At 37.8% G+C, this 19,408-nt stretch overlaps 1 protein-coding gene across 2 annotated transcripts in view; it reads left to right on the forward strand.

Moving 5' to 3' along the window:
- Window positions 1-19,408, forward strand: part of LOC132094834 (activin receptor type-1-like) — a 46,879-nt gene that overhangs the window by 12,979 nt on the left and 14,492 nt on the right. The window contains exons 2-3 of one of the 2 annotated variants that reach the window (XM_059499458.1): window positions 7,943-8,049; window positions 13,694-13,948. In XM_059499458.1, coding sequence (XP_059355441.1) covers window positions 7,950-8,049; window positions 13,694-13,948 — 355 coding nt within the window. In that variant the 5' untranslated portion in view covers window positions 7,943-7,949. The remainder of the gene's footprint in view (window positions 1-7,942; window positions 8,050-13,693; window positions 13,949-19,408) is intronic. The other variant, XM_059499459.1, reaches the window with a different exon arrangement.

The raw sequence follows: 19,408 nt of genomic DNA on the forward strand, positions 1-19,408 counted from the left end.
ACAACAGATGATTTTATTCCTTTCTTGGGAACAAACTTCCCACTCTCACCGGTAGCCATGTTGTCGCTTGCTGTTTCGTGTGTGCTATGATGTTGTTGTTGTTGTCGCTTGCCATACTGCCATGTGAAACTAACGCTACTGAAGCTCCGGGGAGCCAAAAATGCGCCATTACACAAAAACTCGATTTACTTTTTTTTTTAAACGCCCCTAACAAAAAATTCAAAAGAATTCATTCAATCGATTTTTCGCCCAGGCCTACTTCCTGGGATTGATGCCGGCATTGAACCTAGGTCGGGGACCTAGTAACATTGCCGGGTTCAACCTGGGACAAGCGCTGTGTGAACAAAAGCCAGATCTAATGCCGTGTCGAAGTGATGACGCGCGTTATCGCGCGACTCTTTTACCTGCTGTTTTGAAGGAAGATCAACGTTCATGACAAAAAATATGTGCAAACTGTAATGAAGCAGAGATCAGTTAGTTCCTCACTACCCGCGCTGACGCCGGGATCGTTTGCTTGCTTCAGTGAAAGTATAACGTGCCTAATGTTTTCGACTCGTACATTACACGTCACGCCCTGATGTCACGTGTCGTTACGGGATCTTTACGGGTTGTGTGTGAAAGCACGCACATATCCCGGGTAATCACTGGGAGTGTGCAAGTGCAAAATCTAGCGACCCGGGAACAATTGCCAGAACACTTTACCCGTGTATTTGCCGGAATGGCAGTGGTAAAGGGGCTTCTATCCCCGACCCGGGTTCAGTGCCGGAATCAATCCCGGGACGTGGTTGCTTCCACACAGAAGGCGACCCGGCAATGTTCCGGCAATATGCCGGGTCTGACGTGCAGTGTGAAAGGGGCTCAAGGAAGCTTGGCAAGACCGGTCTCCGTGAACACAAGTCCGTTCTTTACGTTCTTGGAATTGAGAAACAGCCTCAGTCAACGAAGGCTCATTGTAAATATTGCACATATATATATATATATATATATATATATATATATAGGCCATTCAGATTACTTGTTAAAGTGCAATGAAATACCTTAAATCTGCAGACTATGTACGTCTGTTTGTGGATGGAGACTTCTTCACCAACTACAGGCTCTAATCCTCATTTGCTCACTCGTCTTGCGCATGCGAGCATGTGTGTGTGTGTGTGTGTGAAATGCTTTGCTGAAGTGAAATAGCTGGGCAGTTTGATAGCCGAATTATAATTGGCTGCCTAATAAAAATAATAATTATTGTTATTTTAGTTTAAAACATGAATAGGAGAATGAGCCTAATATCTTCTTGACTATCGACATAAATATCTGCTCTCGTCTATCTCGTCGATACACGATACTATTCGTCTATCGGTACAACCCTACTTCACACTGCACGTTCTTAAACCCTGGGTTAACATTCCTATTTGCATATTTGATATGACAGTGTCATTGATTGGACAAATGCAGCATGAGACATAATGGGGTAAAAACCCCATTTCTAAAAGTGTGAAACATATCCTGTATGAGTCAGTGAGTTATTAGACCATTCAAAAACGTTGTTAGAGCAAATATTCAGGGAAATTTTTTTTTTATCAAAAAATCTTCAACAAAGGGACTTCTTTTATCAGTGGACACAGAAGCCAAACATATTTATATTCCAAAATGTATGATTTGACCTAGAATGAAAGCACTAACAGATGCAGGTAATCCCACACTCTCTCTTTGAAAGTGACGTGACATTCAGCCAAGTATGGTGACCCATACTCAGAATTTGTGCTCTGCATTTAACCCATCTGAAGTGCACACACACAGAGCAGTGAACACACACACACACACACTGTGAACACACACCCAGAGCAGTGGGCAGCCATTTATGCTGTGGCGCCCAGGGAGCAGTTGGGGGTTCGATGCCTTGCTCAAGGGCATCTAAGTCATGGTATTGAGGGTGGAGAGAGCACTGTACATGCACTCACCCCACCCACAATTCCTGCCGGCCCGGGACTCAAACTCACAACCTTTCGATTGGGAGTCCGACTCTCTAACCATTAGGCCACGACTTCCCTGACGATTTACTTTGAAAGAAATAATGAATGAATGAATGAACGAACGATTTACTTAAATAATACTTTATTGTGTATTGCCATACATGATTTTACAATCATGTGGGGGTGGAGTTGTCTCTCATCACCACCAGTGTGCAGCATCCACCGGGATGATGTGACGACTGCCACAGTACAATGGCACCAGTGTGCGCACCACACACCAGCTACAGGTTGAGAGAAGAGAGAGTCATAGAGCAAATCAAGAGCCAATCATCTTTCTTTGTCTTAATACTTCACTCCATAATATGCTGATATTAGCCGCATCTGTTTAACTTGAATGGCAGAGTTTAGTCCATGGAAGTAAGTACTGACTTTACTTAAGTCACAGAAAGACAAACCTGTTATTGAAAAAAAGGAACAAAACTGGAGTCTTTAAGTCTATGGTGTCAGCTTTGCTATAAGGAGGATGCCAGAAGAGAGGATTGTTAAACAAACTTTGAGAGTTCAGACAAAAAAAAAAAAAAAAAAAAGTCCCAAACCAGCTTGAGACATCAGGGCAGATGAGTTATGCAGCAAACTGTGCAGAGGCAGTGTGAGAGCTGATCAGACCAACAGGAGTAAAGTCCAATACAAAAGGCAGGAGTGAAGTTGAGTTCATAGTTCAACAGCCTCTGGAGATGTACTGGCACTGCTGACAGATGCTGTGTGATAATTCAGAGTGTTTATATATATTTTTTAAATATAATATATATATTTTAAATATAGTTATATTTTAAACCTTGAATAAGTACTAATTGGACAGCAACATGGTTTATTACAATTATGGTGTCCACATCCCGATCTTTACTCTACAGTTACTTCCTCAGCTCAGAAACTTTGCAGCTGCTATTTCAGTTGGATAAAGTGTGTAATTTGTCCACCCTGTCTGAGATGGAGAGCGAGGGTGAGCAATCATTTTTCTGTGCACTGTAATCTGGCTGTCAGAAACAGCTGGCGGTGTGGCTAGAACAATGCAAGGGAAAGAAAATAGAGAGAAGGAGAGCAGAATGAGGCTAGTAACGAGCGAGAGGATCGTTGGTTGGCAGAGCCCTGAGTGGGGATCAGATTTTAGACATCAGCATTTAGGGCAGATGGAGTTGTGTGCACACATATGGCTGCACGTCTGAGCATGAAACACAGGTACGACTGTCTTACATGTTATCTGACTGTCATGTGTGTATGTTAGACTTTTCATGTGTTTGCATGTTGACATGCCTGTAAGTTTTGGGTCTTATCTGGATAATCATTGTTTGATCTGATTCATCTGCGTCTTTCTGGCAGTACAGGCCTGTATCCGTTCTTTACTGAAAGCAGGTGGATTTTTCCTAAAAATAATCAAGATAAAAGTGCATGATAAAAGATCTCGGAGCCATATCTGAAAAGGCTCAATGCATTTGTGCTCTGGAGTGTGGCTATTGATTTCTGTACTGCCCCTAGTCTGTCTGCATTTGCTACCAGTAACCCTGGGAAAAAAGTCTCACTCTCTGTTTAACTGTTGCTTCTCTGCTTTAGCCACATTCATCTATAATGCTAGAATGATTGCTATAACTGGATATAGAATATATCTGTCAATTCAATTGGTTAAAAAAATATAGTGGAAGACTAATATTAGTCTAGATGAATAATTAAATTACAGTTTTTGTGAGATAACCAGTATTGGTTGTATTGTATTGTATCGTGGGAAATCTACTGTTGAATAATGGATTTAGTTTTAAGTAAAAAATTGTGTGTTTATGCAAATGTTACAAAATAATGTTCATTTAATTTCAGCAATTCTCACCATCATTTGCCCAACTACAGCATTGCAATTGGCTATTAAAATCCTTTTTAACAGTAATAAGTTGTGAACTGTTTTTAAGCAATTCATAGTTTCACTTCCTGAACAATGTAATCAGTCACAATGGCCATGTTTACACCTGGTATTGACATCCAAGTTGTATCATATGCAAACATATAGAGTGAATGTATCTATGCTATACATTACTAAACTTGCAATAGAGCAAACAAACATCTTGTTCATGTACTCATATTTTCATCCTTTCTTGTCTCTTGATTTAAAAAAAATCAGTAAAAAATAACAGTATTATAATTGTCAGATTGTTTGTACAGACAGAGCAATAACAAGTCAAGTCACCTTTATTTATATAGCGCTTTAATAAAAAAAGATTCTGTCAAAGCAACTGAACATAATTTAATTAGGAAAACAGTGTGTCAATAATGCAGAATGACAGTTAAAGGCAGCTCATCATTGAATTCAGTGATGTCATCATCTCAGTTCAGTTTAAATAGTATCTGTGCAATCATTTGCAATCCAGTCAACGATATCACTGTAAATGAAGTGTCCCCAACTAACCAAGACAGAGGCGTCAGCGGCAAGGAACCAAAACTCCATCGGTGACAGAATGGAGAAAAAACCTTGGGAGAAACCAGGCTCAGTCGGTGTCTTTCAGGGCTGTAGAGGTCCTTTCTAGGTGCTGATCCACCATCTGAGCTGGATACGTACTGGATCCCGGTGACTGCAGTGACCCTCTGATCTGGATACAGACTGGATCTGGTGGCTATGGTGACCTCGGACCAAGAGAGAAACAGACTAATATTATAAAACATTCTTTTAATGATGTAGCAAGTACATAGAGCCTTATGGGAAGTGTTCCTGGTTCCGGTTTACCTAATTAATGTAGGTAATCTTGCATAAAACTTTGCTGCAGCCTGGAATTGAACTACTGGTTTCGTCTGGTCAGAGGAGAACTGGCCCACCAACTGAGCCTGGTTTCTCCCAAGGTTTTTTTCTCCATTCTGTCACCGATGGAGTTTCGGTTCCTTGCCGCTGTCGCCTCTGGCTTGCTTAGTTGGGGTCACTTCATCTACAGTGATATCGTTGACTTGATTGCAAATAAATGCACAGACACTGTTTAACTGAACAGAGATGACATCACTGAATTCAATGATGAACTGCCTTTAACTGTCATTTTGCATTATTGACGCACTGTTTTCCTAATGAATGTTGTTCAGTTGCTTTGACGCAATGTATTTTGTTTAAAGCACTATATAAATAAAGGTGACTTGACTTGACTTGAGTTTTGTCCTCTGATTATTGCAGTAGCATGTGGTCTCTGTGTAAATGAACAGGCACCTGGGCTGTTAATATCAGTGCATTTGTTGACTGGGCACAAGGGATCTATCTATAAGCATGTTCTGTAGATATTGAAAGGCATTGATATGTTGTGTGTGTGCACGCAATCATTTGGATTTTTTTTTTCTTGTAACAGCGGGAACAACTTAAAGCGTTAGTTTACCCAAAGATGAAAATTACGCCATAAATTACTCACCTTGAAATCATTCTAGGTGTATACAACTTTCTTCTTTTCTGATGAATCCAGTCGGAGTTATTTTAAAAATTGACCTTTTCTTTTAAAGCTGTTTGATGCCACTCAGCAGATGTTGCACTGCATCAGTCCAAGGAAAATTAGTAAAAAAAGCAACCATTAAGAAAAACTGTCTCACATGGCTCCAGGGGGTGAACAAAGGCCTTCTGTAGTGTATAGAGCATCACAGTCCCGCCCACTGCCGGTCCCGGAATTTCTGCATTGACAGTTATAAGCCATAAAACGTAACCATACATGGTAGACTTAAAACCATCTACGGCTGTACTAAGCGATAGTATATGCTCATATAAACGGCCACGGTTCATGGGGCAGTAACCTTGTTTTGAGAAAAATGCCTTTTATTCGCGATGTCTTTGCTAAGTACTTCATTACCCACAATCCCACAGTGATGCATCTGATTGGTGGAGCTCGTGTAACCGTCTGGTTAAACCCCGTGAAGGTCTGTGAAGACTGAAGATCATTAATAAAAAAGTAAAATAAAATAAAAACCTGTGTTGTGTTTTTGCACGGTAGACTTATCAGTGCAATCATGATCTCCTTGGCTGCCATGAGAGTTTTGCAGGGAGGTTGGTAACGTTAGTTAGCATTATCGTCCACTTTAGCTAGGCTACTTTAGCCTTCATATGGTACGAGTCATATCAATATGGTACGAGACGGCGGCCGTCATCAGATTTGGAAGTCGCTCAAAAGGCTCATTCGCGGTTGTGGCTTCAGTCGAATTCAGTGAGGCGCGGTGGTTTATGGGATGAGTAGTTCCTTCGCTTGAAATGAAAATATGTACACAGTCTTGTACCTTTTTGACTTTTTTTGAATTTTCTCTTAATTTTTTCACTCAAAATTATATGTTATATGCTTATGAGTTCAGCCGTAGCTGGTTATCCTCACACATGCTCTAAAACTCTTTAGATACGGATTTTTTCCGAAAGTCAATGGTAGAAATGAATGGGAAATTTACTTCCAGCACCAAAGCTCTCTCGGGCTGTGGGCGGGACTGTGATGCTCTATATACAAGACTTTTTTAAAAGAAAATGATCCATATTCAAAACATAATAACTTTTGTAGCTTACACGAACAGTTGATCATGAGTTTGGTGCTGCACATGTGTCGGTGTGTCTCTTGGAAACCAGTGTTTGTTAACCAGGGCAAAGGAAGCAAAGTTTCAGTCTCCTCTTAGCTTAAATTAAAATCCTCCAACATTCTTCTTTACAAATCCTTGTTTTGTTCTTCTAATTAGTGACCATTGTTTTGTTTTGAACACTCCCCTGCGTTTCCGCATTTGTCACTTCTGAGCGGCGCATGCGCAAAGCTGACCTCAAACATCTTTCCCCTGGAACTGCTTCGTTTACAACCGTGAGCGCAAGCTAGATTCAAGTGATTATTAAGTTTTGAATATGGATATATTTACAAAAATGCATTGATTTGCTACAGGATGCCTATGTTCACCCACTCGAAGCCATGTGAGACACCTTTTATTTTGAATGGAGGTCCTTTTTTTTTTAATCTTCTCTTGGACTGATGCAGTGCAACACCCACTGAGTGGCATAAAACCGCTTGAAAGATCAAAGACAATTTTTTAAATAACTCAACTGAATTCGTCTGAAAGAAGAAAGTCATATACACCTAGGATGACTTCAGGGTGAGTTATTTATTGACCTATTTAAATTTTTGGGTGAACAAACCCTTTAAAATAAAGAAACAGGATGCTCTTTCTTCTGTCTCGGTTTCCGTCAACTATGTGGATTGTGTTATTAGGGGGAAGTCATGGCCTAATGTTTAGAGATTCGAACTTGTAACCCAAAGGTTGCTGGTTCGAGTCTCGGGCCGGCAGGAATTGTAGGTGGAGGTAGTGAATGTACAGCTCTCTCCACCTTCAATGCCACAACTGAGGTGCCCTTGAGCAAGGCCTACCATACCCCCAACTGCTCCCTGTGCGCTGCACCATAAATGGCTGCCTAATGCTCTGAGTGGGTGTTTACGGTGTGTGTGTGCACTTTGGATGGGTAAATTGCAGAGCACGAATTCTGAATATGGGTCACCATACTTGGCTGTATGCACGCCAGTTTTCACTTTACAAAAATAACCAATATTCAGTGTATTGTACTAGGCGCATATTTTTTCCTTTAGGTTTGTTAAACTTTACTGTTAATTACGTAAGTAAAATATATTTAGTGTTGGTCTATTTATCTCATTCCAGTTATGTAATATAATTTTAAGTGCTGCAGGTACGTGATGTGTGAATGCTCATTGTTAATCCTGCTATTTGTACATCTAAACAAAAATATATATTTTTAATTGGTCACAGAAATGTATTAATTAAATTCTAATTTTGTAAGTTAATGATGGTTAATGATCATTTAACAAGCCACAGTTGCCCACAAATTCAAAATGTACACTTTTCGTGAAACACCTTTTCACCTTTTTTTTAAAGGTGAAAGTTTGTGATGTTTGTAACGCTGTAATCATGTTTTGTTGTTTCTCTGAACTTTTTTCTTTTAGGTCAGTGATGATGCCTATTTTCTTCAGGCCTGTAATGTTATGCTTAAGATGTAAGATGTTTCTGCTGTTGGTGGTCATGTTGGTTTCACCTGCTGGCTGTATGAAAGGTAAGACTGACAAGCAGTTAATTGGTGGTTTTACTATATAATTTCTGTGTATGACTGGGCATTTATAAACTGCAAAACTACTTTTATCTAAAAATGTAATTTATTTCAGTGATAACAAAGTTGATACTAGTCTTCATTGTCACAAAAATCCTTTCGAATCCTTTAGAAATCGTTCTAATATTCCGATTCGGTGCTCAGTTACTATTGCTTCCCACACATATATTTACTTGGTTTGTTAACGACCGTCCAGGTATATATACTTTTTTTCGATTATTAAACTTCAAAATGATTTCATAAAAAAAGAGTGCTGCACGTTGCAGTGTCACAAGGTGGCATAGTTGCGTGTTAAACAGACTCAACATCGCTTCGTTCAGACTGCTCCAAAGTGATTCTCAATGAATGGCGCACATTTATAACAAGTGATTGCTTATGAACTCAAGTTGATGATTTATGACTGTCTACTTTATGACCTTTTATATAATATCTTTTAGACCGTTGTAAGAATGCATATTTTCTCTCTGATCTGAAGGAACAGCCTGCAATAGTATATACTAGTGATGGGCCGTTACCTGCGCCAATGTGCTGCGTTAACGGGAGACTCTTATCGGGCGATTAAAAAAAAATATCGCCATTTAAACTATTCTCAAAGTTGGGTCTATACTGGGCGAGCTATGATGACTTTCACCTTGATATTTTAGCGCGGCTGTATGCCTAACCGAATTGCACTGTAGGGGGACGGGAACAAGTACTGTGCCTACTGTGAAATTACCACATCAGACGTGTTTGCAGTCCGCTACTCATTTACATTTACATCATTTACATTTATTCATTTAGCTGACGCTTTTATCCAAAGCGACTTACAATTGCTATATATGTCAGAGGTCGCACGCCTCTGGAGCAACTAGGGGTTAAGTGTCTTGCTCAGGGACACATTGTTGTCACACAGTGGATTCGAACCCGGGTCTCTCACGCCAAAGGCATGTGTCTTATCCACTGCGCCAACACCACCCCCACTCGGTACGTAAACGATCGCTGCACTGCTGCAGACGCACCGTTCCTGTAACGCACTGACGGACCGCAACAGCATGAATGCTGGAATCCGTTAACATGGGTGCGTAAAAAAATACGCCACGCACTGCAGACGGAGTATGTGTGAAACAGTCGTAAGGTTGTTTGCACCTTGTGCAATGTGGAATTAGTTTAAGCTTTCTCAAGCACTTTGTGATGCATTTTGGAAACGGGAGATGGGCCCCTGGTCTAAGGCACCTGCTTGCTTGAGAAACCCGTTCTAAAAGACTTACTTTTAGTCATTATTTTACTTGGGTAGCACACATAATCTGAATGCCTTTGGCAGAATTCAAATGAGCCATTTTAATCTAGATTAATTCCAAGATTACAGTGAGATTAATCTAGATAATTTTTTTTTATCTATGCCCACCACTAATATACATTTCAAAATAAATCTCCAGTGTATTTTGGGCTTGCTTATAATTAAGTTTTTTTTTTTTTCGTTTTTTTTCTCTGGCAGTTATTTGTATTTTGGTTACACAATTAATTGTATTTAATTTTTAATTGTATTTCCCCACAGGAAGAAAAGACTAAGAACATTATTTCACACACACACACACACACACACACACACACACACACACACACACACACACACACACACACACATATATATTAAGGCTGTAGCTATCGAATATTTTTGTAATCGAGTATTAGTAATCGTATTCTACCAAAAATTACATAGATTACTCGAGTAATCTGATAAAATGTGTTTTTGCTTAAAGTGAAATATTAATTATGCAAGAGAAAATAAGACTCCTGGGTCTATTAAAATGATCAACTTAGTTTCCTTTTTTAGAAAAAAAATATTTTTATTTTTTAAATGCATAGAATGCGATGCATACATCAAAAATAAACATTTAATTATTACCCATTGTTTCTCTGTCTGTACTTGTACTGTGAACAATGACAATAAAGTTGACAGATGAATTAAGTGCATTTAAGTGCCATTCAGTTGGGGTTTTAAATAAAGCATTTTCTGAGATGCAAATTAAACACAAAACATTAATTTATCTTTTAATTATTGAAAATTAAGCAAACTTAACTTTTTGGTAAACAAATGGGATTTACTATTAACAATAAAACATGGAAGAAATGTTGTGTGAATAAACCTTAAAGTTTTTTTTTTTTTTTTTTTTTTAGTAGTAGGCTATGTACATTCTGCTGAACAATAGTAATACATATCTGGCAAATACTTGTCTTTAAACCGGACTTTTATTTTGACAAGTTGACGTAACTTTACAGTTCTGTGTATGTGATGTGACTCTAGTTTTACTCAAATCAAACGGTCAAATGCTCATGAAGTGACTGTCAGAGCAGTTCTGGAGATGTTGTTCCTGTGTTCACGTCCTTATTTAGTGAGACAGCAGACGCTGAAATCACCGCGAGCGTCACGCGCGCTTCAGTGTGCGTGATAAAGGAAGTCGCAGTTCTGCTCCATTCATTAACAAAGACACGCAGAACATGCAAGATCCATATTTAAATAATAGACTGTTCCGGCTTAATATTTACAGATATTAGTCCATATCGTGATTTGATGTAAGTGCAATGACCTATTTTTGATTAATTCATTCAAAATTTAGCAAATTCCGTGCCATTCTGCGTTAAACTGTAAACTCTGTTTTTATGACTGGATTCCACAATTCCTTCCGCGTTTTCTGCATCACAAAAAATCACAGGGCACTAGTTGTGGTATGCCTACTCTATCTTGCAATGGACACACGCCACGAAGTTCTTTACGTTTGCCAACGCCCTCAAATCAAAACACTACTGACTCCTTGCAGTGTGCGATTTCGGATGCAGCGCTTGTGTCTCCTTCCGCTTTGTGAGTGACGTAAACGCGTTGTGTCACATTAAAAAAAATAATTGCGAAAGAACCTGATGTACGATTTGAAATAAATTAAAAGAGGCTTCGAGGCAGAGGAATTTGCCTCAATCATTTTTTGTAATCGAGTTACTCGAGGAATAGTTTCAGCCCTATGTGTGTGTGTGTGTATGTGTGTTACTAATATAGGTAAAATCTGTGTCCCATTCACTGAAAGAGACACTATATGACAAAGGAGAACTCTTCCATTTAAATGATGCAATTTTGCATAATTTACAATTAATAGTAATAGAAGCCTATGTAATTTAAATTAATTTTCAATAAATGAAAATATTGTTAAAAATCACACATTATTTTTTATTTGTCACATGTAGTAGACCATTTTTGTGCTGCAGGTAATAGGAGGATTTTCCACCTGGCTACCACCGCAAGTGCAGGTGCATCTCAATAAATGTTGTGTAAAAACAAATTGTGAAGCTTGTGTATTTAAATAAATTAAATGCACACAGACTGAAGTAGTTTAAATCTTTGGTTCTTTTAATTGTAATGGTTTTGGCTCACATTTTACAAACCCACCAATTCACTCAACAAATTAGAATACTTCATAAGACCAAAAAAAATAAATAAATAACCTTTTTAATGATTTGTTGGCCTTCTTGAAAGTATGTTCATTTACTGTACTTGTACGCAATACTTGGTAGGGGCTCCAATTACTGCCTCAATTTGCATTTTTTGGTCTCTTGTTTCTCATTTTCTTCTTGACAATATCCCATAGATTCTCTATGGGGTTCAGTTCTGGTGAGTTTGCTGGCCAGTCAAGCACACCAACTTTTGGTGCTTATGGCAGTTTGGACAGGTGCTAAATCCTGCTGGAAAATGAAATCAGCATTTTCAAAAAGCTGGTCAGCAGAAGGAAGCATAAAGTGCTCAAACATTTCTTGGTAAACGGGTGCAGTGACTTTGGTTTTCAAAAAACACAATGGACCAACATCAACAGATGACATTGCACACCAAATCATCACAGATTGTGGAAACACTGGACTTCAAGCAGCTTCTCCACCCTTCCTCTAGACTCTAGGACCTTGGTCTCCAAATGAAATATAAAACTCGCTCTCATCTGAAAAGGAGACTTTGGACCACTGGGCTACAGTCCAATTCTTCTTCTCCTTATCTCAGGTAAGATGCCTCTGGCATTGTCTGTGGTTCAGCAAATTCATTGACACATCTGTGTGCAGTGGCTCTTGATGCCTTGACCCCAGCCTCAGTCCATTGTGAAGTTCACTCAAATTCTTTAAAGGATTAGTTCACCAAAAAATGAAAATTATGTCATTAATGACTCACCCTCATGTCTTTCCAAACCCGTAAGACCTCAGTTCATCTTCGAAACACAGTTTAAGATATGTTCCACAGATGAACGGAGGTCTTACAGGTTTGGAGCAACATGAGGGTGTGCCATTAATGACATAATTTAAATTTTTCGGTGAACTAACACTTTAATCGATTTTGCTTGACAATCCTCATAAGGCTGCGGTTCTCTCGGTTGGTTGTGCATCTTTTTCTTCCACTTAACTTTCTGTTACTATGCTTGGATACATGCCTTGTGAAGGGTGTCAATGGTTTTCTTCTGGACAACTGTCAGATCGGCAGTCTTCCCCATGATTATGTAGACTAGTGAACCAAACTGAGGAGACCATTTTGAAGGCTCAGGAAACCTTAGCAGGTGTTTTGAGTTGATTTAGCTGATTGGCATGTCACCATATTCTAATTTGTTGAGAGAGAATTGGTGGGTTTGTTAAATGTGAGCTAAAATCATCAGTATTAAAATAATCAAAGACTTAAACTACTTCAGTCTGTGTGCATTGAATTTATTTAATACACGAGTTTCAAAATTTGAGTTGAATTACTGAAATGAACTTTTCCACAACATTCTAATGTAATGAGATGCACCTGTATATTTCAAAGCTGTGGAAAGCACTTCTCATTTATCAGTTTGTTTGCTGCTTAATATTTCTGTGGAAACTGTGATTTAATCCTAAACCTTTTGGGAATGGTAGTGTATTAGGGTTTCCTCAAATATATTTAGTGGCAAAAACTGTTTTCAACATCGATAATAAAAAATGTTTCATTAAAATGAAATTTAGCACTGTAGATGAGCAACAAATCTGCAGTGATTAGAATGAAAGAGTTCCAGGACTGAAGTCTGCTGCCCTGTTTTAGCAACACGACCTGTGGAGGTGGTATCGTATCGGGAGTGTGGCAAAGAGACTAGTGTTCGCAACAGCCTAATGGCTAACCTAACCAGACCAGCACTGCCCTCACTATTTTTAGCCAGTTTATACCTTCTGGACAATAAGATGAATTTCTCAGACTTTGTATGACAACACAGATTTCGGGTCTATTCTACACTGCTTTGAAAGGGTGAAATAATTAGCAATAAAGTGCTGGCCCTACTATATGCTGAGAATATTCACTGCTGTTGTCATCTTCTCTGTCAACATCTCCTAGTGTGATATGGCTGATTGAACAAACTTTGACATAAAGGGCAACACCCCAAAAGATCATTCATGGTGGCAAGTGATTTTAACCACACCAACCTAAAACCTTCCCGCACCCCCACCTCAGTTGTTACCGAGATGCAATAGGCATGCTGACATAAAGGTGCTGTAGTTGAAGAAAGAAGAATATCCGTGTGTCTTGGCTGAGCATCTCATAATTGTAAATGAAAGGAAATGTCTTGTGTGTTTTCTACAGATAAAGGCAGCACTGGTGATGTTGAGTGTGTGTGCGAGGGGTTATCATGCGATGATGTCCAGCATTGTTTGGGCTTGCAGTGTTTCTCCTCCCTGTCTTTTGAGAACGGGACAGCCCTTCAGCAGAAAGGATGCATTGTGGGTAGTGAAGAAGTGGCAGTGCGCTGCAAAAACTCCCAGACTGTGGACATGCTGATGCACTGTTGCAAGGAAACATTGTGCAATATGAATGTTACCATGGAGATGCCAAGTACAGGTGAATCATTTAAACAATGATTGTTAATTTGTTTAAACCTCACACCTTAAATGTACAGATGTGTATGATGTGTAATGATGAAAGGGTAAGTACTCCACTCATGCTATTTAAAGGGTTAGTTCAGCCAAAAATGAAAATTTAAGCCATACGTTACTCACCATTAAGTAATCCTAGGTGTATATGACTTTTTTCATTCAGACAAATTCAGTTGGAGTTATTTTAAAAATTGTCTGTGGTCAGCTTTGTGCATACGCAGCTCAGAAGTGACGCACATGGAAATGCAGCAGAGAGATCAAAACAAAACAACAGTCACTAATTACAGGTGCATCTGAAAAATTTTAATATCATGGAAAAGTTACTTATTTTTTGTAATTTAATAAAAAAAAAGCAAACGTTTCTATATTCATTGCACACATACTGAAATATTTGAGTTTTTCTTTAGTTTTAATTATGATGGTTATGACTTTCAGCTTAGGAAAATGTAGAATTCAGTATCTCAAAAAAATAGAATGTTTTCTCAAAGATCAATCAAAAAAGGATTTACAAAACAGAAATATTCAAGATCTCCAAAGCAGGTTTAAGTATGCACTCAATACTTGGTTGGGGCTCCTTTTGCAATAATTACTGCTTCAATGCAGTGTGGCATTGATGCGATCAGCCTGTGGCATTGCTGAGACGTTATTGAAGCCCTGGTTGCTATGATAGCGACATTCAGCTCCTCTGTATTGTTTGTCAGATGTTACTTATCGTCCTCTTTACAATTCCCAATTACAATTCCTAACAATAGATTCTCTGTAAGGTTCAGGTCAGGTGAGTTGGCTGGCCAATCAAGCACAGTAATATCATGGTCATCAGACCTCTTGGAAGTGGTTTTGGTACTGTGGGCAGGAGCTAAAGTTCTGCTGCAAAATGAAATCAGCATCTCCATAAAGCTTTTTACTTTTTTTTCTGGTTCAAGGGTGGCCTGGTTCTAGGAATGTGACAGCTGTAGCCATCTTTCTGTGTGGTGACTCTTGATGCACTGACTCCGGCTTCAGTCCACTCCTTGTGAACATGGCCTTAGCCAGGCTTTGAAAATTAGTGAGGTCCAGGGGGTTTTTATAATAACCTACTTATTATAGAATTGTGATATAATACAAATTTTTAGGGCTGCAACTAACGATTATTTTGATAATCGATTAATCTGTCGATTATTTTTACGATTAATCAATTAATCTTTATGTACTTATATTTTAGTTTTGCCCATTTTTTCATTCAACATAGACTTTTTAGAGATTTTAACCATTTTGCATGGTCATATCCTCATCAAAAACATACCTGTAGTTGTTTTATTATGTGTAAGTAATCCTTTGTCAAACTCTTCTGCAATCAAAACACTGACTCATACTCTAGATTTCAAATATTTTTTTCACCATGTCATTCCTTAGGGCTCCTAAAGTAGTTTAACATCCCGAACAAAGCTTATTAAGAAATCTTTCAGAAAATATTTTCACAAAGAATAAGAATAAAACAGAATAAATTTGCAGTACATTGCATTTTATTATTTTTTCCTGTAAACACACAACAGCTTTATAGCTTTTGCTGTGAAATTGTAAACAATCCTTCGAATAAAGTGCCAATGGCATGAACCCTGAATGGAACTCAAATTGAAAGTAAAATCCATCAGAAGGTTGTCCAGAAAAAAAAATTGGACACACAAAAAACCTGCTGTGTGAAAAAGAGCAGTGAATACTTAGAAAAAAAGTGTATTTTAAATACATTTAAACATTTACCTCTCTCATTCAGTCATAATTAGGCTGCAAAACTGAATTATGAACTGGTAAACTACAAACTGATCACAGACATGTTTGTAAATCTTTAAATGATAACTGTTAAAAAGCAATGTTATTAGCTTTTATGACTAAACATTTGCAGACAACATTGTACTGGAGAATCTGCACAAATAAAAGTCTTAAACAGTTCAGTAGTGCAGTGTTTACAGGTTACTCTTCTTTTTTGAAGGCTCAAAGTAAAGTTCTCCCACACTTTGGATGACTTCATTTGATTAGTTTTATCTTCCGCTTTTTTCTTTTTCTTTCTCAAGCTTACTCCACTGCCATCTGTCTCCACCATCTCACTGAATGCTGCCGACGCAGGTCGGGAAGCACGTGACATAAAACGAGGCCAGCTATTGGCTATTCGCTACTTCTCCTTCTGTACTGGCGGAATAAAACCTGCGGTGGCTCATTACTGCCACACTTTGGTCACCGCAGATTTAAAATGTACACAAAATGAGCCGCTTATGGCAAATAAAAGTTGTTTAGCAACTAATCGATGACTAAATTAGTTGTCAACTATTTTAATAATCGATTTTAATCGATTAAATCGATTAGTTGTTGCAGCTCTACAAATATTACAACTAATTAAATACACTAACACTTGAAAAGAGACAGAAATGTAGATGTTTTTGGCGGGATGCTCGTTTTTAAATCATACCCTATTTATTGCATCAAAGTTTAATATGTTACTATATTTATGGGGTGGATCATTTTATCAGTTGTTTATTATTCATGCAAGTTGCAACCATACATATTGCTGTTATAGTTTTTATTTATAACCATTATATAGCTGATAACTTTGTCTAGTGCTCTTATGAATGTTTATAGCATGATTTGTGAAAGTTTAACTACTATACTGAATGACTTAGCCTAGACTTCTTAATGGCCAGTGTTTTGCGTATTTCATTTAATTCTGTACCCTAATATACGTGTTCTACAGATCTGTGCACTAGTGTTAGACAGGGTTTTGATAGCATTGATAATGTGGCGTAGAAGGAAAAACATATGTCATATGTATTTTGATGTGATGATATTTTGTATTTTGATGTGATCGACCCAGGTTCACATCAAAATGTAATATAAATGCTATTTGTATTACTTGAAATAAGTAATATAAATAGCAGAAAATCCTGCTATTTTAACATAGTTATAATATAATCTATAGCTATTTGCACTTAGTGTAAATAGCATATCACAAAAAAATGCTGCTATTTGCAGTTATTGTAAATAGCCGCTGACTTTTTTGATTACTGACAGACTAATGCAATGTTGCCAGATATTGCTATTAAAATAAACAAAAACCTTTAAATAAATAAACTGAAATTATTTCAAATATTTTGGAAATTACTTCAAATGAAGTTATCACTGATCCTAAACCTCAACTTTCTACTTTATTAACTTTCTAAAGTGTCAAATTAAGTGGAAAAACAAGTCAAAAAATGCTTATAGCTGGATATGGCTGTGCCTTGCGCTCTCGCTCATAACTTTCTGAAGACCCGTTCACTTCGGAAGCATCTCGCAGCTATTCTTTTCATACCAAGGATGCTAAACATTCTCGAATTATACATGTAGACATTCATATGAGGAGTTTAGAATAAAATTAGTCAATCAGAGAACAATTTTTTTTTTCGAACATGAAAAATTTACAGAGGTCCGGACCTTGGTGACCTCATAGCTAGCTATGGGCCTGCTTGTGAACTCTCCCAAGTTCTTGAATAGGGTTTTCCTGACAATCTTCCCAAGGCTGTGGTCATCCATGTTGCTTGTGCACCTTTTCCTACCACAATTGTTCCTTCCAGTCAACATTCTGTGAATATATTTTGATACAACACACTGCCAACAGCCATCCCTTTCAGCAATGACCTTCTGTAGCTTACCCTCCTTGTGGAGGGTGTTGATGATGATTGTTTTTTGGACCATTGCCAAGTCTGAAGTCTTTCCCATAATTGTGGTTGCATGTTCTAAACTAGCCCAAGAGGTACCCAGTATTTATACTCAAAATTAATCAAACGAATTAGGCTAAATATTGAATATTCAAATGTTTGAGTTACTGTATTTTAAATTTTCCTAAGCTGTAGTCCTAACAATCAAAAAAAAAAGAAAAAAAAACTATATATATATAAATATATATATATATATATATATATATATATTTCAGTTTGTGTGCAATAAATGTAGAATATAAGAAAGTATTTTTTGTAATATAATTAAAAAATCTAAAAGATCTTTTCCATGATATTCAATTTTTTTTAAATGCACCTCTTGAAGTACAAAACAAGGATTTGTAAATAAGAATGTCTGAGGATTTCGATATAAGCCAAAAAGTTTTCCTTTGCTAAAGTAAGGAAACTTTTTGCTACCTTTGCACCTTTGCACCAAACATTGGTTTTCACGAGACTCGCCGGCGCATGCAATGCTGACCTCATACATCGTCCTCGTGGAACTGCTTCCGTTTTACAACCGTCAGCGCAAGCTAGATTAAAGTGATTTATTACGTTTTGAATATGAATATTTTTCTTACAAAAAAAACACATCAATCTGCTACAGGAGGCCTTTGTTCACCCTCCGGAGCAGTGTTTTTTTTCTATAGATTAGCTTTTTATTAAACTTCTCATGGACAGATGGAGTACAACACCCGCCAAGTTGCATCAAAATGCTTGAAAGGTCAAAGACTATTTTTTTTTATAACTCCAACTAAATTCGAAGAAGAAAGTAATATACACCTTCGGGGATGACTTCAGGGTGAGTAATTTTTGGCTTAATTTACATTTGTGGCTGAATTTGCCCTTTAAAGTAGGTGAATCTAACAAAAATGGACAAACGCATGTCTGGATTACATTTCGCCCCCAAAACAAATGAAAATTTGCATTAATGTACATAAATATATTTCAAAGTACTTACTCATTTAGCCTACTGCCCAAGATACACTCCAGCATACCTGCAGCCCAAAATGAGAAAAGTGGTTTGAGTAATGGATGGATGTAATGAATGACTCGGTGACTCAATACAAGCAAAAAATAAATGAATAAAATGTCAAACAATTTGCACTTACAGCAGGCAAAATAAGTATTGAACACGTCACCATTTTTCTCAGTAAATACATTTCTGAAGGTGCTGTTGACTTGAAATTTTCACCAGATGTAATTTACATTCGAAAAGAGTAGAGGTGTGACCTCGGCATCCTGGCTAAATTCGCCCATTGGCCTCGGACCATCATGGCCTCCTAACAATCCCTATACACTGATTGGCTTCATCACGTCTCCTCTCCATCAGTAAGATGGTGCGTGGTGGGCGTTCTGGTGCAATATGGCTGCCGTTGCATCATCCAGGTGGATGCTGCACACTGGTGGTGGGTGAGGAGATATCCCCTGACAATGTAAAGCACTTTGAATGCCTAGAAAACCGCTATATAAATGTAAGGAATTATTATTATTATTATTATTACAACCAAAGTAATCCATCCATACAAAAAAAACAAACAAACAAATAAATTCAGAAATTAAGCTATGTGTAATAAAATCGAATAACACAGGAAAAAAGTATTGATCATGAGGTGTCTTGAATCTGTCATTACCAACTAAGGCTTTTGTATGATGTTTTAACCCTATGAAAGTCCCTCTGAAGGCATTTTCTCCTGATAACC

The sequence above is a fragment of the Carassius carassius genome, chromosome 19 (genome assembly GCF_963082965.1).
Source record: "Carassius carassius chromosome 19, fCarCar2.1, whole genome shotgun sequence".
NCBI lineage: Eukaryota > Metazoa > Chordata > Actinopteri > Cypriniformes > Cyprinidae > Carassius > Carassius carassius.